Source organism: Saimiri boliviensis, chromosome 1, assembly GCF_048565385.1.
Source record: "Saimiri boliviensis isolate mSaiBol1 chromosome 1, mSaiBol1.pri, whole genome shotgun sequence".
Taxonomy (NCBI): domain Eukaryota; kingdom Metazoa; phylum Chordata; class Mammalia; order Primates; family Cebidae; genus Saimiri; species Saimiri boliviensis.
Genome location: NC_133449.1, coordinates 261,634,853 through 261,658,985, shown reverse-complemented (window position 1 = coordinate 261,658,985; position 24,133 = coordinate 261,634,853). Strand labels below are relative to the sequence as shown.

General features: G+C 38.5%; 3 protein-coding genes and 1 non-coding gene across 5 annotated transcripts in view; 2 read left to right on the top strand and 2 right to left on the bottom strand.

Annotated features, from left to right (window-relative positions):
- The window catches only part of CARD6 (caspase recruitment domain family member 6), a 64,738-nt gene extending 51,832 nt beyond the window's left edge, over positions 1-12,906 (top strand). For both annotated transcript variants that reach the window (XM_074386320.1, XM_074386309.1), the window contains exon 5: positions 816-12,906. In XM_074386320.1, the coding sequence (XP_074242421.1) occupies positions 816-861 (46 nt within the window). In that variant the 3' untranslated portion in view covers positions 862-12,906. The remainder of the gene's footprint in view (positions 1-815) is intronic.
- On the bottom strand, positions 3,770-4,684 carry LOC101029865 (KATNB1-like protein 1). The gene has a single exon (XM_003925899.4). The coding sequence runs from the start codon at positions 4,682-4,684 to the stop codon at positions 3,770-3,772; it is 915 nt and encodes a 304-aa protein (XP_003925948.3).
- Positions 12,798-24,133, top strand: part of C7 (complement C7) — a 69,437-nt gene continuing 58,101 nt past the window's right edge. Inside the window, exon 1 of the mRNA XM_003925898.3 lies at positions 12,798-12,915. Within this exon, the coding sequence (XP_003925947.1) occupies positions 12,910-12,915 (6 nt within the window). The 5' untranslated portion in view covers positions 12,798-12,909. The remainder of the gene's footprint in view (positions 12,916-24,133) is intronic.
- LOC120365718 (U7 small nuclear RNA) lies at positions 15,353-15,414 on the bottom strand. The gene has a single exon (XR_005580591.1). It is a non-coding gene; the product is annotated as a U7 small nuclear RNA (small nuclear RNA).

The window sequence follows — 24,133 nt, the reverse complement described above, 5'->3', positions numbered from 1 at the left end:
TAGTAAAGCCAGTTTACTTCCACACTGCTGCTTTATTTTATTTTATTTTATTTTTTATTGTACTTTAGATTCTGGGGTACATGTGCAGATCATGCAGGATTGTTGCATAGGTACACACATGGAAATGTGGTTTGCTGCCTCCATCCTGTCACCTACATCTGGCATTTCTCCCCATGCTATCCCTCCTAGACCTCCCAATCTCCCACCCCACCGTTGTCCCTCCCTTGGCTCCTCCCAACAGACCCCAGTGTGTGATGCTGCCCTCCCTGTGCCCATGTGTTCTCATTGTTCACCACCCGCCTATCAGTGAGAACATGCGTACACCGCTATTTTAAACCCTTCTTCCTGACTTATTCACGAATGAGGGTTGCCTCTTCTTCACCCTGCATTGGGCTACATGTTTTGAGAGACTTTTTTTTATTTAAAATAACAAAGCATTTATTAACATAATTTGTTTCACCTTTTGCTTAATCAAAGTTATAATATATGCAATTGTTAACTGGACCTTCCGATTAATGTGAGCCATACTATTACTACAGTATTACTATGCTAGTTGATATAATCTTCAGTCCAAAGAAAAGAATTTTGATACTTTAATCGGCTGCTGTACTCTCACTTTGGATCATGTAAATTTAACAATACACCTAGGTACACAATGACTATCTTCACAAACTCATAAGAATCTAATTTCATGTAGTTGGCAATTACCCTCATAGTAAATACAGCTGGGTTCTTTCTGGACTCCTGGACTGTTTGTAAGTTCGTTTAATTGTGTATTATTGAAGAAATATCTTTGGATAATTTTTTTTTTTCAGAAGCAAAGCCTTGCTCTGTCACCCGGGCTGGAGTACAGTGGCATGATTGTACTCACTGCAGCCTGAAACTCCTGGGCTCAAGCTGTCCTCCCACATCAGCTCCCAAGTAACTAGGACTCTAGGTATGCACCACTGCCGTATCTGGCTTTTTTTTTTTTTTTTTTAAACTTTTTGTAGAGATGAGGTCTCACTATGTTGCCCATGCTGGTCTCAAACTCCTGGCTTTAAGCTATTCTACTGTCTGGGTTTCCCAAAGTGCTGGCATTACAAGCATGAGCCACTGTGTTTGACTAACAAACTGTCTTGATAAAATTTCTCTTTGGCTCACATTTACTTACGCATATTTCAGAGAAACTCATTTATTGTTCATGAGTGTGGAGCCTATATTTCCTCAGGATGCTGTAGTATTTTCTTTATATATCTTGAATCTCATTAATCCTATAAAAAAGTTTCATTACCCTTTTTTTTATGTAAGAAAATTGAGGCTTATGAGGATAATAGATAGCAGATTGTGAACTCTAAATTTGAGACAAGATTTGTTTGATGCCTTTCTTGGAAAGCCACATTTTCTTTCTAGAGACAGGCCGCCCTCAGTAGAAGAAGAAAAGGAGCAAAAGGAGAATGAAACTAATTTCTTTGTGAGTCTGGGTAATTTATTACATTTAATTACACAGGAGCAGTGATGTTTACTTACATGCTCACTTTGAGAGCTTGCATTTGGAAACTTGTTCACATAAATATCAAAGAAATAGACTGGTGGTACATTGACATGAAGATCTATAAATCACTAGCTCTATCTTCCAGACCATCTTGGCCCTGCTGACCATGAAGCATTTTAGTAAAATTCCTGTTTCTTTAAGTGCTATGTGTATCCCTACAGTATCCCACAGTAAATTCAAATAAACAAATGAACAAACAAAGAATCAAAGGACAAGTATATATTAGTATGCTTCTTCTTCTTCTTCTTCTTTTTTTTTTTTTTTTTTTTTTTTTGAGTTAGAGTCTCACTCTGTTGCTCAGGCTGGAGTGTAGTGGTATGATCTCATCTCACTGCAACCTGCACCTCCTGGGTTTAAATGATTCTCCTGCCTCAGCCTCCCAAGTAGCTGAGACTACAGGTGCATACTATCACACCTGCCTAATTTTTTTTTTTTTTTTTTGTATTTTTAGTGGCAATGGGGTTTCACCAGGTTTGCCAGGATGGTCTCGAACTGACCATAAGTGATCCACCTGCCATGGCCTTCCAAAATGCTGGGATTACAGGCATAAGTCACGTATCCAGCCAGGATGCTTATCCTTTTGTACTTTGAATTAATAAAAGCCAACAAAATAAAATTAATTCTGTTTTTTAAAAACCAGAAATACATTCATTAATGTATTAAAACTACAAAATAGTGTAAAGTAAAAGTCTTAGTCCTGACTTCTTTTCTATTAATTCTGTTTCTATCTTTTCACCCAGTTTTTTCCCCACATTAATCCTCAGATTTTGTATATATTTTATAAATTATATATATAAAGAGAGAGAGAGAGACAGAGAAAAGTTTTGCTCTCGTTGCCCAGGCTAGAGAGCAATGGTGTGATCTTGGCTCACAGCAACCTCTGCCTCTGGGTGCAAGCAATTCTCCTGCCTCAGCCTCCTGATTAGCTGGGATTACAGGCACACACCAGTATGCGTGGCTAATTTTGTACTTTTAGTAGAGACGGGGTTTCTCCATGCTGGTCAGGCTGGTCTCAAACGTCCCACCTCAGGTGATCCGCCCACCTTGGCTTCCCAAAGTTCTGGGATTACAGGCATGAGCCACTGTGCCTGGCCAGATAATAATTTTTATTAGTTTCTTTGTGTATCCTATGAGAATTTTTTCATGCAAATACAAATAGAATATGTTCTTATTCTTGTCCCTTCTTTTAACCCCAAAATACTATACTGTTCCTATCTTTTTTTTCTCTTCTAGAGTATGTTTTGTACATCTTTCCATATCAGTGCATAGAGTGTTTCTTCCATTTTTTTAAGAAAAGCCAAAAATAGAAATATTTAGTGAATTTACTCAAAGAAGAAAGTTAAACGATACAGAAATGAAAAATATTAGAAATCTATGTACAATAAAAAGTGAATATAAATTAGCCAAGTCCATGGACATTTCCAGTTAAACATTCATACAAATACATATTCACATTTTTCCTTAGACAGTGATAACACATACATACATGATATGATGATTCTGGCAAAAAAATATCAGAGATACTAAAACTATTCTCAAGTTTTAAAAATGGTGCAGAGAGTGTTTCAAGAACATTCTACAAGAATGTAAACCCCTGATTTAATTACATGATTTTATCATGCCAAAAGCATCGTTGGTTTTACTTTTTTAAAACAGATATTGGTATCATAACACATTGGCTTATTAATAATTAAGGCATTTTGCATACACAGTATCTCAATGTGAACAAAAAAATTTTAATATTGATTTTTCATGTTTTAAGCTTTCAGTCTTTTCAATATAAGAAAATAGCTGCACACACTTAAATGTTTTTTTTTTTTTATTTGTTTTTTTTAAATAAAACACAATCTTAAAAAAGTTAACGATTGGTCTTGGTGGTTCCTAGTAGTAAGTCCTGTCTTATTTTTTCACATAGTATAAATTATATTCTATGCAGAATTGCATTAAAATCCAGTAGTTCTTAATGTTACCAAATAACCATATAACTCCCAAATGCAACAAAGGTGAACAATCTTCAAAGTGCACTTTCACCTCAATGAAGCTGAAGCTGCTTTCCACTTCAATGTGAAGTAGACTGTTGGAGTTTCTTTAGTGGTTTCATTATGTGGCTTTTTAAAAGAAAAAATACTTTCGATTTCTTCCACAGTTCAGTTCTCAGACGAGACTTTTTTGTTGTAAATCATATAGTTCAGGGATCTTTTGAAAAACCAAATGCTCTTTAGTAGATGAAATCTCTCAATGTAACTGTAATAAATAGCCATCTACATCCTTAGCTATATTACCAGTATATCCTGGAACCAAAGTAAGATGGTTTTCCTGTTCCCATAATCCACTTAATTGTTGCTTTAAAATCTGAATATTTCCATCATTTATAATTTCTGTTTTGGATGATAGGTCTGACCACCACCTTTTAATGACTGCTTGAAGCCAGTTTAAACCAACTATAACATGTTCTTCAAATTTGCTTTTAAGTAGCAACTTTACTAGAGGCAACAAGTCTACACAGCAGCCAAGTGAGATATATTGTTTTTCTTCCTGTAAACTATTGGTGAGCACAGGAAGGCAATCTACCACAACGCCAAGATCTTCTATCCTCAATAAATAAGCTGCAAGTTCACTTATACTTCTCTTTCTCCAGAAAGTTAAAGCTACATTCAATCTCAAATTCCTGCTGAACAAAACTTGGGCCATTGTTTCATGGTCCTGAGAAACCTCAGAAAAAAACCCACTGTATTTTGATGATGTGCTCTCTGTCTGTGAAGAACCAGAATCACTGGAGTTAATCAAATATGTTCGACTATCATGGTGTAATTTTTCAGGCAGGTGGCCTGCATAACCCAGTTCATTTTCTTTATTTGCCATGTCACAGCCCCCACTTCCAGGGGACTGTTTTTTTCTGTAACAAAGACTTGGAAAGGGATGATGAACTTTCTTTCTGCGATAGATCACTTTACGAAGTTTATCTGGGCTTTTCACAGTTTGTCCAACTGTTCTATTTATGTAGGCAGCCAAATGTTTTGGAGATTTCTTAACCTCCTTCATGTTCTTATTAATGAAATTAGAGATCTTTTTTCTAGGAAGATCAATGAAATGACCCTCAATCTTATTACAAAAGTTCCGTTTTTTAACATTGTGGGTTTCCGATGCCATAATCTCTTAAGTACCGGCGCCTCATGGTACCGCGGTTCCTCAATCCAGGCCGGCAGCCTAGAAATCCCTCGGCTTCTGGGCCGAGTCCCACTCAGGGCCATTCAAACGTGGCCGCGCGCCGTTTCTTCCATTTTTATAGCTGTATGATATTCCATTTAATGTGTGTACATACTGTGGTTGGGCTCAGTGGCTCACACTTAAACAATCCTAGCACTTTGCGAGGCCAAGGCAGGTGGATTGCCTGAGCTTAGGAGTGCGAGACCAGCCTGGGCAACATGGTAAAACCCTGTTTCTACTAAAAATACAAAAAAAATTTAGCCAGGTGTGGCAGTGCATGCCTGTAGTTTCAACTACTTGGGAGGCTGAGGCACAAGAATCACTTGAACTCTGGAGGTGGAGGTTACAGTGAGCTGAGATCGCACCACTGCATTCCAACCTGGGCAACAAAGCGAGACTCTGTCTCGTCAAAAAAAAAAAAAAAAAAAAAAGGGTGTACATGCTATACATTATTTAAGCAATCATCGTTTATGAATATATGGATTGTTTCACTTTTTTTTTTTTTTTTGAGACAGAGTCTCGCTGTGTTGCCCAGGCTGGAGTGCAGTGGTGAGTGGTGCAATCTTGGCTCACTGCAACCTCCGCTTCCCAGGTTCAAGAGATTCTCCTGCCTCAGCCTTCCAAGTAGCTGGGACTACAGGTGGACACCACCACTCTGGGAGGATTTTTGTATTTTTAGTAGAAACAGGTTTCACTATGTTGGTCAGGCTGGTCTCGAATTCCTGACCTCAGGTGGTCCACCCACTGGGGCCTCTCAAAGTGCTGGGATTACAGGCATAAGCCATTGTGCCTGGGGCCTTTTATCTTTTTCGGAGACATATTCTTGCTTTGTTGCCTAGGCTAGACTGCAGTGACACCATTATTGCTTAGTGATGCCTCAATCCCCTGGGCTCAAGTGATCCTCCCGCCTCAGCCTCCTGAATAGCTGGGACCAGAGGCATGCACCACTGTGCATGGATTTTTGTTTTGTTTTTATAAAATTTTCAGGCCGGGCGCGGTGGCTCAAGCCTGTAATCCCAGCACTTTGGGAGGCTGAGGCGGGTGGATCATGAAGTCAAGAGATCGAGACCAACCTGGTCAGCATGGTGAAACCCCGTCTCTACTAAAAATACAAAAAATTAGCCGGGCATGGTGGCGCGTGCCTGTAATTCCAGCTACTCATGAGGCTGAGGCAGGAGAATTGCCTGAACCCAGGAGGCGGAGGTTGCGGTGAGCCGAGATCGCACCATTGCACTCCAGCCTGGGTAACAAGAGCGAAACTCCATCTCAAAAAAAAAAAAATTTTTTTTTCTTGTAGATATGGGGTCTTGCCATGTTGCTCTGGATGCTCTTGAATTCCTGGCCTCAGGCAATCCTGCTGCCTTGGCCTCCCAGAGTGCTAGAATTACAGAAGCAAGCCACTGTGCCCAGCTGGATTGTTTATAATAATTTGCATGCTAGCTCATACTTATTGGACTAAACTTACTATATTCTAGGCATGATTGATGCTAATTGTTGTATTTGGATTATCTCATTTAATATAATAACCCTATAGTTTAGATAATATGATTTCCTCCTTTCAGATAGGAAAACAGAAGGTCAGAGAGATTAACAAACCTGCCCAAGATTTGAACCTAGACTATCTGTTTTCAGAGCACATATTTGTATAAATGAAATACAAATTAGAGCCCCACAGCACTTTGGAAGGCCAAGGCAGAAGAGTCACTTGAGCTCAGGAGTTTGAGACCAGCCTGGGCAACATGATGAAACATGTGCATCTCTACAAAACATACACAGATTAGCTGAGCATAATGGCATGTGGGATCACCTGAGCTCAGGAGATCAAGGCTGCAGTGAGCTATGATCACACCACTGCACTCCAGCCTGGGTGACAGAGCGAGACCCTGTCTCAAAAAAAACAAACAACAAACAACAACAACAACAACAACAAGTAAAAGAAATATAAATTAGTACTCTTTTTGCTTTTAGAAAAATTTTCCTCCTAAGAAGTTTCTAGTTAGGTGTTTGTGACTATTCTTCCCTGGTTACTAAGATTTTTTCCACAAACACTTGAAGAGTTTGCAATATTCAGGATTTTACTTTTTTGTTGTTGTTGTTGAGACGGAATCTCACTCTGTCACCCAGACTGGAGTGCAGTGGTGCAATCTCGGTTCACTACAACTTCCACCTCTTGTATTCAAGCAATTTTCCTTCCTTAGCTTCCTGAGTAGCTGGGATTACAGGTGTGTGCCAGCACGTTCGGCTAATTTTTATATTTATAGTAGAGACGGGGTTTCACCATGTTGGTCAGCAGGCTGGTCTCCAACTCCCGACCTTGCAATCTGCCTGCTTAGGATTTCATTTCTTTCAACCACATTGTTTATTCTTTCTTGGCCTGTGGAATATACAATGATGAATCTGATATTGAAGTATTAAAGATTGTTTAAAGAGTTAAAGCTTAAAATTACGGGGTGGCCTGACATTTTCTGAGTGATTGATTTTTATTTTAGGGCTATTGCATGCTGAGCTCTTGGTCTGAAAATAAAAACAACTTTCTGTTTAGGCACCACAATTTTGAAGTGTAGATCAAATAAATGACCTTGTCTTTTTTTTTGCCCTTCCTCCACAGGACTTCATAAGGCAATTACAGAACCACTGAATGCTTTGTATTTTATGTCTTCCTTCTCAGAGCTGTTTGACTTAATTCAAATTTAAACCAAATGAAACATATCTTGTACTTGCAGGCTACTGCTATAATGTGCATTGCAATAACTGAAAAACCCAGATGCCATTCAGAAACCCAAACAAACCTGGGCCTTCTAAATTTAGCAAATGCCTGTCACTATTAAAAACTATAATGACAAAACGTCTTATTTCCTCATATTGTAATTTGATTCTTTCCATCTGCAGCCATCAGGGTCACCAGGGCAAAGGCTTGTTCAGTGTGGTAAAGCACAATGGCATTTGTCCAGAAGTCTGTCCAGAAAGAAAGCGTGAAACCTTGTGTTTTCTAATCTATTTAAACCTTGAGCAACTTTCTTATGAAGAACTGGATGTCAACAGAGAGTATTAATCTAGTGGCCTCACTTTAAATTAATGCACAAATCACAGCATTTAATGCAGTGCTAGCAGCAGAGATGGACAGCATCTTATGTGTAATGATAAAGTGTTTAATAATCATCATTTCACTGAAATCTTCCTTTGAATAAGGCATTACTTGGCAGCCATTTTTCATTCTCAAACTGTTCACAGTGTGACACTTTAAATGCAAAAAGAAATATCACCTGGAGTACTTATTAGTTTAACAAGCACCTGCCTGGTAGCCTGGGAAGATTCACTGTGTTTTACTCCCTCCTGAGTGGTTTAACTCCAGAGCTTAATACCATTCTTTTATTCAAGGGCCTGGAGCAGTCTGCCACTAGGGGATGCTCTTGCTTCTTCACTCCAACTCCCGGCCGGTTCAATTCTGACCTTATCTGCCTCAATACAAGAGAGGAAAAAGGAGGCTTTTACTCTTCCCCAGTGAGTCTGTTCCTCTGAAACCCCCAGAGTCAGCTAAATCGGTTAGAACAATTCAGAACAAAATGAAATGACTAGTAAATGAAATAGCTTTGTTAAAACGTTTTCAAATATCTGCCTGTGGTGGACCAGAATTGCTTCCTGATATCGGTGGCCTAATAGTTTCATTAGGGTTTGGGGATGTTAACAGCATTTGTTTGAGTGCTGCAAAAGGAGGTGAGGGCAAATGGGGAGGAGCTGGTGTCACAGGAGATGAGGAGAGAGCTGTGCCCTTACTGGCCCTTCCCCAGTCTGGCAGAAATCTGCTTTACCCCTCTACTGCTTTAGCTTTGGCTCAGACACCATTTGCCAAAGCATGCCTATATACCAGTTTTGGGAGTTGTTAGAAATGAAAGTCTTGACGTTGGGGGGTGGGGGGAGGGTCACATGAACTTGAGGAATTGTGGATTGAAAAAGTAAAAAATGTTTTACTTGTTACAGAACTTTCAGAACATTTAATTTACAATGCACTGTGCTTTGCAAATCTGTCTGGGCATTTGCTGGGAGTCATTGTTGACTGGGTTCTCCATCTTGAAATTCTCCGGAATTGGCCTGATGTTGCATTGTTTTGGTTTTTCTCCTTCTTCTGTAACCTCTCCTTTTTTGGCATTTTTCTTTTTACTCCATGAATAGGGGCATTTCTTGTGGTTTGATGGTTCATTATGTTCAGTCTCTGGAAGAGTCACTGAAGTCCATGATTTTAGTTCTGTACCTCTATGCTAGCGGCTCCACCCATGTCCCCCTGCAAGAGACGTAGGTGAAGCCTGCCTCTCCCAAAGAGACCTATATTTTCAGTTATATGTTGGATGCTTTCCCAAAGTAAAAATGTCCCCTCTCCAAAACCATGTCTTCCTTTTTGACTTTCTATTTCCTTCTTCCTTTAAATTTTTCTTAAAATTCTTTCAATTCTCTGAGTCAGTCAGACTTAAAAACCACATTTAACCACTAAACCTTGTGAATTCTTCTGGCTCTTTTGTCTATCCCCTCTCACCTTTTTTTGTTTGTTTGTTTTGAGATAGAGTCTTGCTCTGTTGCCCAGGCTGGAATGCAGTGGCACCATCTTGGCTCACTGCAACCTCTGCCTCCCGGGTTCAAGTGATTCTCTTTCTTCAGTCTTCCGAGTAGCTGGAATTTCAGGTCCCTGTCACCACATCTGGCTAATTTTTTATTTTTAGTAGAGACAAGTTTTCACCATGTTGTCTAGGCTGTTCTTGAACTCCTGACCTCAGGTGATCCACCTGCTTCGGCCTCCTGAAGTGCTGGGATTACAGGTGTGAGCCACAAAGCCTGGCCCCTTCTTTTTTTGTTGTTTCTGATTTTGTTTTTGAGACAAGGTCTTGATCTGGGGAGTGCAATGATGTGATCACAGCTCACTGCAGCTTCAACCTTCTGGGCTGCAGTGATCCTTCCACCTCAGCTTTCTGAGTAGCTGGGACTACAGGCATGTGCCATCATGGCCAGCTAATTTTGTATTTTTTGTAGAGACAGCTGTGTCTATCCCTTCTTAAATGAGGCCTTGATCCCCTTGTATAAACTCTGAAATAAATTCCAAGTCATGATTCTTGCTTCCCTTCCTTCGCTATTCTATGTAGGCTGCACACAGCTACTGTTTCAATCAATCTAAAACACTGCTTTGATTCTTTCTTAAAAACTTCCAGTGGGTGAGTTCTCAGTGACTCATTGTGTGAATAAAGTCCATACAACTTATGCCAGCAGTCACACTTCCCACAGTATTGCTCCCACCTGCATTTAAAGCCTTTGTGCTAATGGTTCCTCCATTAAAATTGCAGACAGAAGAAATGCTCTTGTGACATTACAGATGTGAAGGTGGGAGTGTGCAGGGCATTTGGGGAAAGGAAGTTTCTGTAAACCTTTCAGGATGGAGTACTCTGTGAGATACCTGAGCTGAACAATTCAAGTTCTAAATTACTATAGATATATGTAAATCATCCTCTAGATTAAGGATATTCTGTAAATAGGCTAATATGGTCCTTTATAGCATACAAGGAATAAAATCAAGGATGGATATAGCTTAAGGCTTCTACCTGTCAAAGCTGATACCTTATCATACTACACATTTTAGAAAATATTGGTCAAATTCAGAATGAACAAATTAATACATGCATGCATAGGTGAGTACAAAGCAACTGTAGCAGATGCTGCTGGTATTCATTCCTTCATCTCTCACCTCTGCATGATAAAGGTAAACACCTGCAGATATTGCAAATGCCTACAATTCCCTGCTTGAAAACCTTTTATTTATGGCTGCAGGTGTGTGCTTAGCTTGCCCCCAGGGCAAGCTGGTAGTGCCAGAGAGTCAATGGGTTCAGAAGCTACCCTCATCAATGATGGATTTCCTTACTCCTTAATTGAACTAACTCTTTTTTTTTTTTTTTTTTTTTTTTTTTTTTGAGACAGGGTCTTCCTTTGTCTTTAGGCTGGAGTGCAGTGGTGTGATTTCAGCTCACTGCAACCTTCGCTTCCTGGGTTCAAGTGATTCTCCTGCCTCAGCCTCCCGAGTGGCTCGGACTACAGGCGTGTGCCACCATACCCGGCTAATTTTTGTATTTTTAGTAGAGACAGGGTTTCACTATATTGGCCAGGCTAGTCTCAAACTCCTGACTTCATGATCCACCCACCTCAGCTTTCCAAAGTGCTGGGGTTGCGGGCATGAGCCACCGTGCCCAGCTTGGCTGCAGTTTTGTTTGCACTGTTGGCCCAAATATTCTGACACTAGCTGCTAGTGCATTATGAGTCAGGTAGAGTAAGTGTTAAGTGAGAAATAAAATTTGAGCTAAGAATAATTTTATAAGTAAACATTCCATTACTGAAGATTTTTTAATTTTCTGGACTTTTTCTTCCTATAGCCAAAGCACTGGAATAATGGAGACAAGCCCTATCGTCCCCTCATAAATTAATGGTGGTTTCCAGAGACAAAGCATCTGCATCTTTTGTTCAAACCTTTAGTGATTTCTGTGGAAGAAATTTTGTCGCAAAGACCCTGACTCCTGAAATATTTTTTTATTCAGCTCCAATTGCATAAATTGCAGATGCCATAGACTGATCTTAAATTCTCAATATGCAATTCCATGTTTAGCAGCTGTCTTAGTTTGGGTTTCCCCAGAAGTAGATTCAGAGATGAAAATTCAATTGCAAATACTTTGTTTTTGTTTTAAGAGATAATCTTAGCACTGCCGAAGGTGGGAAAGTGAGATTGGAAAGAAAAGAAAGTCAATCAAGGGCACTTTATCAAGCAAGAGACTACAGTGGGCAATTTGGGTTCAGTTCTAATGAGGAACTCTGAAAGACATTGCAGACCAACTCTGCAATTAAGAGTTAGTTCAAGCTGGGCACGGTGGCTCACGCCTGTAATCCCAGCACTTTGGGAGGCCGAGGTGGGTGGATCACGAGGTCAAGAGAGCAAGACCATCCTGGTCAACATGGTGAAACCCCGTCTCTACTAAAAATACAAAAAATTAGCTGGGCATGGTGGCACGTGCCTGTAATCCCAGGCAGGCTGAGGCAAGAGAATTGCCTGAACCCAGGAGGTGGAGGTTGTGGTGAGCTGAGATCGCACCATTGCACTCCAGCCTGGCAGCCTGGGTAACAAGAGCAAAACTCCGTCTCAAAAAAAAAAAAAAAAAAAAAGAGTTAGTAGAGTTAGTTCAGCTGGGCATGGTGGCTACATAACAAAACAAAAACCAAAAAAACTATCTCAATTTGAATAGGAAATCTAAAATCTTGCAAAAAATGCAGCATTTTATCAAATGTACAAAAGTGATGTTGGGATCTACTGGAATTAATACAAAGCTATGGACAAATGAAGACCTGGTAGAATAAGGCAAGACAGAAAGTGAAGGAGAGAAATTGGATGTGGATGACGACCTTGAGAAGAACTTTTTAACACAGTGATCTGATTACCAAAGAATTACATGCAGTTCTTGAGAAAATGTGTGATGTACTCAAATACATTTGTAATAATTGATGCTCTTTGTGATTATTCCATGAAAGTTAAGCATGAAGGGATGAATATTGGGTTGTGTTAAGCTGTACTTTGGGAAAAAATTCTGCTCCAGAAAATTCCATTTACATTTTGAGTGACAGAGCTGCATTTAGATATTTTCTCTCACAAAATATTTAATCTCAAAGTCTGGTGTATAATACCCTTTGAGAGAATCATGAAAACATCTACTTAGTTTAGTAGATTGAAACAAGAAGGAGGCTCATCCCTTGCCTTACACAGAGTTTCCTTTAGTTGAAAATCACTTGAACATTGAACTGAGAACATTTGCTGTGTTACTTGATTTATAGATATGTTTTTGAGAAACATATCTACAACTTCCAAACAGTCCCAGCTGGCTGTAGCTAAGCCTGTGTAATTGATAAGATGCATCTGGCTTCAAGGCACAGATTAAGTACAAGGGCAGGCTCTTGCTGTCATTGGAGAATCTGGTTGGGATAGGAGCTAAATCCCGGGACCACTTGCTCTATATATGTGTGCCAAGACAATCTAGAGGAGGGAGAGTCAGAGAGGCAGGCAGCCTGCTGGGCTCTTCCTGCTGCTGAAAACTTACCCGGCCCTTAGAGTGGAAAATTTCATCCTTTCTTCTGCCCTGAATGTTTTCCCCAACATGAAGGTAAGACAATAATTTCATTACTTTTGTAAATGAAGCTATCTTTTCAAATGAATGGGGGTAATAGAAATGTAATTTAAATGAAGAGGGGTAATACTTAACTGAAAGACATCAAATAAGTAGAAGGCCAGAGGAAAAAACAGAAGGAAAAGGCCTGGGGGTGATTTTTAGAAATCCTTATTTAAACATATTTAACAGTTTAGCCAAGGTGAATTCCTTTATCTTATCTTGTGGTTACATTATAGGTCCAGAGATCTGGGAATCAGGAATTGGAGATGTTTATGAAAGTCCTGAGAAAGTCGTAAAAGAAAAGAAATACAATAGTACTATTGTTAATTCTTGGGAAAAACTTTCCTCTGATGTATTTTTTTTTTTTTTTTTTTTTTTTTTTTTTTTTTTTTTTTTTTTTTTTTTGCTTGTTTGGATTTGGAATCATGTAATAGGCTCCTGTGATTTATCTAAGAGCTAACAGAAAAGCAAATTTGCAGACTTGGAACTTAAGAATTTGAAATCGTAGATGAAAGAGTCAGGACTGTAAGAAGATAAGAGTAGATGGGATAAAAGTAAGGGTTTACCAAGTATACCTGTTGGCCCAATGGAAAAAGGCCAAACGGTAAAAAACAGCCAAAAAACTATTCAACTAAAGATAAAACCAATGACAGAAATCACTATCATAGACTAAATCTCTGGAATGCAAAAACAAGTTGAGATTGCTATTAACATTTTATTATTGTAAATTTTGGTATTTAAACTTTAAAAACGTTGCCTATGCAACAATCTTGCATGTTCTTCACATGTACCCCCAAACCTAAAATGCAATAAAAAATAAAAATAAAAAAAATAAACAGGAAAAGAAAAAAAAAAACGTTGCATTGTAAGACCTTAGGAATAATTTCACAGCTCTGTCAGCAGCTAGATCACGTTCACAGTCACTGTGTTTTCCATTTCAGCACCGAATCCAGGCTCACTCATCATTGGGGTTAGAATAGAAGCAAGATAGAGGCTTTGACTAGCCTGAGCGTTTTGTGAGATTAAATAATTAAAAATTAAACACAAATCACAAAATTAGTTTGTTTAAAGTTATGGTGTGCAGTCATAAAAAAGAACGAAATCATGTCTTTACAGTCACATGGATACAGCTAGAGGTCATTATTCTAAGAAAGTTAATGCAGGAACAGACAACCAAATACCACATGTTCTTACTTTTAAGTGGGAGCTAAACATTGGGTACTCATGGATATAAAGACGGCAACACTAGACAATGGAAGCTACTAGACAGGCAGAAGGAGGGAGGAGAGCAAGGTTTGAAAAACTATTGGATACTATACTCACTACTTGGCTGATGAAATCAATCATACCCCAAACCTCAGTATCACACAATACACCCAGTTAACAAACCTGCACATGTACCCTCTGAATCTAAAATAAAAGTTGAAATTATTTGAAAAATTAAAAATTGCCAGCCGTGATGGCTCAAGCCTGTAATCCCAGTACTTTGGGAGGCCGAGGCGGGTGGATCATGAAGTCAAGAGATCGAGACTATCCTGGTCAACATGGTGAAACACCGTCTCTAATAAAAATACAAAAATTAGCTGGGCATGGTGGTGCATGCCTGTAATCCCAGCTACTCAGGAGGCTGAGGCAGGAGAATTGCCTGAACCCAGGAGGCAGAGGTTGCGGTGAGCCGAGATCGTGTCATTGCACTCCAGCCTGGGTAACAAGAGCGAACCTCTGTCTCAAAAAAAAAAAAAAAAAAAAAAAAAAGAAAAGAAAAATTAAAAATTAAGTCATGATGCCATAATAAGTAACCTTACAATATTAGAATTATGATGTAATCTAATATTTATTACTCTGCTTTGTATTTTTACTTAAAAATCTAGAACATTTGTTAGGAGCTCAAAAAGAGTATGATGTTTAGCCAGGTGCAGTGGCTCACATCTGTAATCCCAGCACTTTGGGAGGCCGATTTGGGCAGATCACCTGAGGTCAGGAGTTCAAGACCAGCCTGGCCAATGTGGTGAAATTCCGTCTCTACTAAAAATACAAGAATTAGCCGGGTGTGGTGGTGGGTGCCGGGTTTGGTGGTGGGCCAACGCAAGAGAATTGCTTGAAGCAGAGAGGCAGAGTTTGCAGTGAGCTGAGATCATGCCACTGCACTCTAGGCAGGGCAGTAGAGCTGTCTAGAAAAAAAAAGAAAAAAAGAATATGATGTTCTTCCTAATCTAGCTAAAATGTTTTTCCCTATTATTTGTGTTAACTGTCAATCTGTGAATTTATTTTACAATGAGACATCTTAATAATTGCTTTGTACTTAAAAATGTGTTCACAATCATTGATTATTATATTTTACTGTTGTAGTAATAAATATACTTTTATCCTTCAGTTGGTTGACAAAATATCAACAAATAAAGCAACTGATATTTTTAAAAAAATTACATATAGGGGCTTTCTAGCAAAAATTGCAAAGTCTGCTAGACAAGTTCTAAAAGAGCTATAACACTGTAGCAATTATTTCACTCCAAGTTGCATGCAGAGTTCTTACCTGTATTTGAAAGTGAATATTCATATTTTTACGTAAACTTGAAGGACATACTTTGGTGATATGTGTCGAAAAAGGGATGCTTGTGAAAACCCTGGGCTATCAAGACACTAGAAATGGTTTCTATGTCAGACCTTTTAAGAGGAGCAGTATTTTGGCTCCACAACTCCCATGTGAACTAAATTCAGAGAGACAGTCACAGGATTCCCTTTGTTCTCTCTGTGTTCTTGGATCGGAGATAACTTGGGTCTGAGGTGTTTGAGAAGGATATCAGGGCCAAGGGACTTCCCTCTGAGCTGGCTGTGGGTCAGCCATTTGCTCTGTCTGTCGAGCACTGAGCTGAGCCTGGGGTCTTTGAATCTAGGGAATGGTCATCACAGTGTGCAAGCACAGTGATGGTCAAGCACAGTAATGTCTCAAATCAGAATTGTAGCTGGGATGTATTAGAAGAAGGAGGTAGAGCTAATGCTCAATAAGTGATGAAACAGAGAAGATAATTCAGGAGAATGTAGTTCCAGCTTAGCTACATTGACACAGAACAAAAATACCATACACCTTTTCTTTCTTTCTTTCTTTCTTTTTTTTTAAATGAAGTTTCATTCTGTTGCCCAAGCTGGAGTGGAGTGGCACAATCTTGGCTCACTGCAACCTTCACTTCCTGGGTTCAAGCAATTCTCCTGCCTCAGCCTCCCGAGTAGCTGGGACTACAGGTGCGCACCACCATGCCTGGCTAATTTTTGTATTTTTTTTTTAGTAGAGACAGGGTTTCACCATATTGACCAGGCTGGTCTCGAACTCCTGACCTCATGATCCGCCCACCTCAGCCTCCCAAAGTGCTGGGATTACAGGCGTGAGCCACCATGCCCAGCCCCATATACCTTTTCAACTAAGCAATTCTTTTATAGAGTCAGTTCAGATGTATGTCTATCTTTGTCATTGATTTGATTTATTTGTGTTTGTTCTATCTCTCTTGTTCATTTATAAGGTATTCTTTCCAAAGGTAAGGAAGAGTCACTGCTTCCTTTTCAGAGATCAGGCTAGCAAAGTTTCAAGTAATGCTTTTGGTTAGTAGACTCACTTTGTATAACTCATGAAAAGAACTGGTCTTGTAATAAGCAGACACTGATGGGTTATAATAAGGAGTATGTGACGCCGGGCGCAGTGGCTCAAGCCTGTAATCTCAGCACTTTGGGAGGCGAGGCGGGTGGATCACGAGGTCAAGAGATCGAGACCATCCTGGTCAACATGGTGAAACCCCGTCTCTACTAAAAATACAAAAAATCAGCTGGACATGGTGGTGCGTGCCTGTAATCCCACCTATTCGGGAGGCTGAGGCAGGAGAATTGCCTGAACCCAGGAGGCGGAGGTTGCGGTGAGCCGAGATCGCGCCATTGCACTCCAGCCTGGGTAACAAGAGCAAAACTCTGTCTCAAAAAAAAAAAAAAAAAAGAAAGAAAAAAAAGGAGTATGTATATGAAGAGGGTGATGACAAAAGCATCTGTGATGATAAAAAGTATATTTCCTAAAATTTCATTAAAATTCTTTATTTTAAAAAATACTTTTAAATTTGAGACAAGATCTTGCAACAGCCCTGGCTGGAGTGTAGTGGTGCAATTATGGCTCACTGCAGCCTTTACATCCTAGGCTCTCACCTTAATTTTCTGAGTAGCTGGGACTACAGGTGCCCACCATCAGACCCGGCTAATTTTTGTAATTTTTGTAGAGATGAGGTCTCACTATGTTGCTCAGGCTGGCCTCAAACACCTGGGCTCAAGTGATCCTCCCACCCCATCATCCCAAAATGCCAGGATTACAGGCATGAACCACCACACCTGGGTGAAATTATTTTAAAACACATGTGACAGAATGTTAGAGATCATTATTTTCAGTATCCCTATTTTGGCTGAGAATTAATCCAAGACCAAGTACTCAAGATTTTTTGAAATTTTATTTTTTTGAAATTTTATTCATTTAGTTATTTTATTTCTATACACTTAAGGAGTACAAATGCAATTTCGTTACATGGATATACTGGGTAGTGTTGAGTCTGGGCTTTCAGTGTATCTATCTCCCAAATAATGTACATAGTGCCTATTAAGTAATTTCTAACCACTCTTTCTCTTTCTATCCCCAACTCTTCTGAGTCTCCAATGTCTATTATTCCATATGTTTTGTCCATGTGTACACGTTATTTAGCTCCTATTTGTAAGTGAGAATATGTGGTACTTGATTTTATGTTTCTGAGTTGTTCCACTTAATATAATGGCCTCCAGTTCCATCCATGCTGCTGCAAAATACATGGTTTCATTCTTTTTGAAAAACTGAATAGTATTTCATTGTGTATATACCACATATTATTTATCCAATCATCTGTTGATGGACACTTAGGTTTCTTCCACATTTCTGCTATTGTGAATAGAGCTGAGATAAACATACAAATACAGGTATCTTTTTGATATAATGATTTTTTTTCTTTTGGATAGATACCCAGTAGTGGGATTGCTGGATCTGATGGTAGTTCAATTTTTAGTTCTTTGAAACATCTCCATACTGCTTTGTATGAAGGTTGTACTAATTTACATTCCCTATTCCCCCTTACCTCTGCATTCCTACCAACATCTGTTATTTTTTCATGTTTTTAAAGAGAGATGGAGTCTTGTTATGTTATTCAGGCTGGAGAGTAGTGGTGCAATCATAGCTCACTGCACCCTTGAATTCCAGGCACAGAACATGATCCTTGGCACATGCCTATAATGCACAGAACACGGCACGTGCCACCATGCCCAAATAATTTTTTAAGACTTATTTTTTGTAGAGACAGAGTCTTACCATGTTGCCTAGGCTGGTCTCAAACTCCTGGCTTCAAGGAATCCTTCCACCTTGGCCTCCTGAAGTGTTGGGATTACAGAGGTGAGCCATCATATTCACCCAATTTTTTTTTTTTTTTTTTTTTTTTTTTTTTTTTTTTTTTTTTTTTTTTTTTTTTTTACTTTTTAATAGTAGCCATTCTGACTGTGTAGGATGATATCTCCTTGTGGTTTTAATTTAATTCTCTGATGATTAGTGATGTTGAGCACATTTTCATGTGGTTGTGAGCCATTTGTATGTCTTCCTTCAGAAAATGTCTATTCATGTCCTTTACCCACTTTTTAATGCTTTTGTTGTTGTTTGCATTGTTTGAGTTTCTTGTAGATTCTGGATATTAGTCCTCTGTCAGATGCATAATTTCCAGATATTTTTCTCCTGTAGGTTGTCTGTTCACTCTGTTGATTATTTCTTTTATTGTAGAGAAGCTTTATTTTTAATTAAGTTCCATTTGTCTGTTCTTGTTTTTGTTGCTTGTGCTTTTGAGGGCTTAGTTATGAATTCTTGGTCTAGACCAATGTCCAGAAGAGATTTTCTCCTACTGTTTTTATAGTTTCATGTCTTACATTTACATTTTCAATCCATGTTGAGTTGGTTTTTGTATGAGATGAGAGATAGGAGGATTCTCACACTTTAGAGTGAGGTGCTAGACATTCTATGCATTATACAAAGTGGGTATTCCCAGATCTGTTTGGTGACCCTTAGGCTATCCCCATTCTCAAGAGTACACAAGATTGTGTATACACTGGCATTAACTAAGTCACCATTTTGTATGATAGATCTCTTGAACTTATTCCTTCTATGTAACAGAAATTTTGTGTCTTTTGACTAACGTATCTTCAACAATCCCCACCCAGCCTTTACAGCCTTTGGTAACCATTTTACTCTTTACCTATTAGAGTTCAACATTTTTAGATTCCAAATATAAGTGAAATCATTCCGTTTTTTTCTTTCTGTGCTTGTTTTATTTCACTTAACATAATGTTATCTGGGTTAATCTATGTTGTCACAAATGACAGAATTTCCTTCTTTTTTTAAGGCCAAGTAGCATTTCATTGTGTAACTTTACCACATTTTCTTTATCCCTTTATCCTTTGATGGACACCTAGGTTGGTTCTGTATCTTGGCTGTTGTGAATAATGCAGCAATGAACATGGCAGTGCACGTTTTTCTTTTACATACTGATTTCCTTTACTTTGGATATATTCCTTATAGGGGATTACTGAATCATATGCTAGTTCTATTTTTAATTTTTTGAAGATCCTTCAAACTTCTATTTAAAATAGAAACTTAAAAGATAAACAGAGTCACTTAGCCTTTTCCCTGGTTCTTTTGCTTTTTATACCCCCAAGTCACAAATCTTGACTTGTGCAAATGTATTAGTTTTCAAATCATTTAAGAAATGTAAGCTAAAGAAAAATCTATTAATGACAACTATAGTATCACTAAAACAACTTGTCAAAGGATACATGTTATAACATGATGTAAATTCTGATGTCAAAAATATAAACTGTGTGAGGGAGAGTAAAAATGTAGAGTTGTATGCAAAGCTAAGTTGGAATCAGCTTGAAATAGGCTGTTGTGATTATAAGATGTTCTCTGGAAGCCTCATGATAAGCACAAAGCAAAAATCCTTAGTAGAAGCCTAAAACAGAAATCATATTCAAAGAATACCACTACTGAAAACCATGAAACCACACACAGAGAACATACACACACAGAGAACATTCTATCCAACAGCAACAGAATACACATTCTTATCAAGTGCACACAAAACTTTCTCCAGGACAGATAACATGTTAGGGCAAAAAACAAGGGTTCAGCAAACTTAAGAAAATTGAAATTATATTAAGTATCTTTTCTTTTTTTTTTTTTTTTTTTGAGTTGAAGTCTTACTCTGTTATCCAGGCTGGAGTGCAGGGGTGTGATTTCAGTTCATTACAACCTCCACCTCCCAGAAGTGGTTCTCCCACTTCATCCCTCCCACGTAGCTGGGATTACAGTCATGCACCACTACACCCAGCTAATTTTTGTATTTTTAGTAGAGATAGGGCTTCACCATGTTGGCCAGGTTGGTCTCAAACTCCTGACCTCAAGTGATCTGCCTGCCTTGGGATCCCAAAGTGTTGGGATTACAGGTGTGGGCCACCGTGCCCAGCTTCAAGTATCTTTTCTGACCACAGTGTTATGACACTAGAAATCAGTTGTAGGAGGAAGCTGGTGTCATGTTTTGTGCCTGTAGTCTTAGGTAATTGGGAAGCTGAGGTGGGAGGATTGCTTAAGCCCAGGAGTTCAAGGCTGCAATAGCTATGATTAAGCCAGTGCACTCCAGTCTGGGTGACAGAACAAGACTCTGTCTCTAAAAAATAAAAATGATTGAATGAATATATGAGGAATTTTGAAAAATTCACAAATACGTGTAAATTAACACGTTCTTCAATAACCAATAGGTAATGGAATTAAAAGGGAAATTAAAGGCCGGGCGTGGTGGCTCAAGCCTGTAATCCCAGCACTTTGGGAGGCCGAGGCGGGTGGATCACGAGGTCAAGAGATCGAGACCATCCTGGTCAACACGGTGAAACCCTGTCTCTACTAAAAATACAAAAAATTAGCTGGGCATGGTGGCACGTGCCTATAATCCCAGCTACTCAGGAGGCTGAGGCAGGAGAATTGCCTGAACTCAGGAGGCGGAGGTTGCGGTGAGCCGAGATCGTGCCATTGCACTCCAGCCTGGGTAACAAGAGCGAAACTCCGTCTCAAAAAAAAAAAAAAAAAAAAAAAAGGAAATTAAAAATCTTAAGACAACAAGATAAAAATTATATCTTGTTATCTTAAGATAAACAAAAATGGAAAGAAAACATACAAAACATGGAATACAGCAAAAATAGTTCAAAGAGGAAAGTTTATGGCAATAAATGCCTACATCAAAAAGAAGAAAGATTTCAAATAAATTAGGTAATGTCATACCTCAAGGAAACAGAAAAGAAAGAATAAACTAAGCCAAAGATGGCATAAAAACATAAAAACAGAAATGATAAAAATCAGAACAGAAGTAAATGAAATAGAAACTAGAAAAACAACACAAAAGATAAATAAAATAAGCCCTTTTTGAAAAGACAAACAAACTTGACAAGCTAGATTAATAAAAAAAAAAAAAAAAAAAACAGAAGATTCATGAGACCACAAAAATACAAAAGATCATCAAAGACTATCATGAACAATTATACAACAAATTGGATAACTAGATTAATTTAAAAAAGAGAAGATTCATGATACCACAAAATACAAAAGATCATCAGACACTATCATGAACAATTACACAACAAATTAAATAGCAATTATACAACAAATTGAATAACTAAGAAGTGGTTAAATTCTTCTATCCATTTAGGTCTATTTTCTGTAAAATGTTCAAGTTTAATGCTTTCTTTTTATTTATTTATTTTTTTTAGAGACAGGGTTTCACCATGTTGGCCAAGTTGGTCTTGAACTCCTGACTTCAGGTGATCTGCCCGCCTTGGCCTCCCAAAGTTCTGGGATTACAGGTGTGAGTCACCATGCCTGGCCCAAGTTTAATGTTTTCTGATTAATTTTTGTCTGGATGATCTTCTAGCATTGAAAGTGAGGTGTTAAACTTTTCTACTGTTACTGTATTGTAATCTGTCAGATCCTGTGGATCTCAAGAAAGAGATGGATTGTAATATAGTATTTATATGTTGTATAAATATAAATATCTGTTTTATATGTTTAGGTGCTCCAAAGTATACAACATACAGACTTAATCATAAAGAAATAGAAAATCTGGGGGCCGGGCATTGTGGCTCATGCATATAATCCCAGCACTTTGAGAGACTGAGGTGGGCAGATCACGAGATCAGGAAGTTTGAGACCAGCCTGCCTGGCCAACATGGTGAAACTCCATGTTTACTAAAAATACAAAAAATTAGCCTGGTGTGGTGGTGTGTGCCTGTAATCCCAGCTACTCGGGAGGCTGAGGCAAAAGAATCGCTTGGAATCCAGGATGCAGAAATTACAGTGAGCCAAGACCGCGCAACTGAACTCCAGCCTGGGCAACAGAGTGAGACTACATCTCATGAAAAAAAAAAAAAAGAAAAAGAAAAAAGAAAATCTGAACAGACCAGTAATGAGTAAAAATATTGATCTGTAATAAAACGTCTCTCATTTAAAAAAAAAATAGCCCAGGACTTGATGTCTTCATGCCTGAATTCTAACAACCTATTTATTATTTTTCCTCATTTCCACCATTTTTGTCCAATACAATTCTGAAAGTTCTAATCACAGCAATTAGATAAGAGAACAAAATAGATATCATTCAGATTTAAAGGGAAGAGGTCAAGTTATTCTTGCTTATAAACAACATGATATTATATTTAGAAAAAAATGTAGGTTGGGCGCTGTGGCTCATGCCTGTAATCCCAGCACTTTGGGAGGCCAAGGCAGGTGGATTACCTGAAGTCAGGAGTTCAAGACCTGTCCAACATGGGGAATCTCCATCTCTACTAAAAATTCACTTGATGTGTTGGAACACAACTGTAATCTTAGCTACTTGGGAGGCTGAGGCAGGAAATTGATTGAGCTTGGGAGGCCAAGGTTGCAGTGAGCTGAGATCATGCCACTGTACTCTAGCCTGGGCAACAGAGCAAGACTCTGTCTCTTAAAAGATAGTAAAGACTAACTAAATAAATCTTAGATGTGATAAATGAATTCAGTAAATTTGCAGGCTACAAAATCAATATGTAAAAATCAGCAGCATTCCTACATGCTAACAGAGAGGATTCTGAAAAGAACATCAAGAAAGAAATCCCATTTATAAAAGCTACCAAATAAAATACCTAGGAATAAATTTAATCAAAGAAGTTAAAGATTCTACAAATACTGTAAAATACTGAAAAAGTAATTTAAGAGAACACAAAAAGGGAAAGATATCCCATGCTCGATTGGAAAAATTAATACCATTAAAGTATCTATACTCCCTAAAGTGATCTACAGTTTTAATGCAATCTCTATCAAGATAACAATTAAATTATTCACAGACGTAGAAAAAATTGTAACAATTTTATGAAACCACAAAAGACTCCAAGTAGGTAAAGAAATCTTGAATAATAGCAATGCTGGAGGCATCACAATCCTGCTTTTAAATTATACTACAAAGCTATAATAACAAAAATAGCATACTACTGTCCTAAAAAAAGACACATAGATGACTGGAACAGGATAGAGAACCCTAAAATAAATTCTGTACTTACGGCCAACTCATTTCTGACAAAAGTGCTAAGAACATATATTGGGGCTAGGTGCGGTGGCTCACGCCTGTAATCCCAGCACTTTGGGAGACTGAGGTGGGCAGATCATGAGGTCAGGAGTTCAAGACTAGCCTGACCAACATGGTGAAACCTCATCTGTACTAAAAATGCAAAAAAAAAAAAATAGCCAGGCATAGTGGCATGCACCTGTAATCCCAGCTACTCAGGAGACTGAGGCAGGAGAATCACTTGAACTGGGAGGTGGAGGTTGCAGTGAGCTGAGATTGTGACACTGCGCTCCAGTCTGGGCAACAGAGCAAGACTCTGCCAAAAACAACAACAACAACAAAGAACATATATTGGGGAAAGGACAATTTCTTTTAGAAATGGTGTTAGGAAAACTGGGTATCCATATTTAAGAATAACACTAGATTCTCATCTTGTGCCATATAAAAAAATAACTCAAAATCAATTACAGACTTAAATGTAAAATGTGAAATTATGAAACTACTAGAATAAAACACAGGGAAACAGCATAGATCAATGGTCTAGG

Coding starts and splice junctions, on each gene's coding strand:
- LOC101029865 (XM_003925899.4), bottom strand. CDS start 4,684: ATGGCATCGGAAACCCACAATGTTAAAAAACGGAACTTTTGTAATAAG.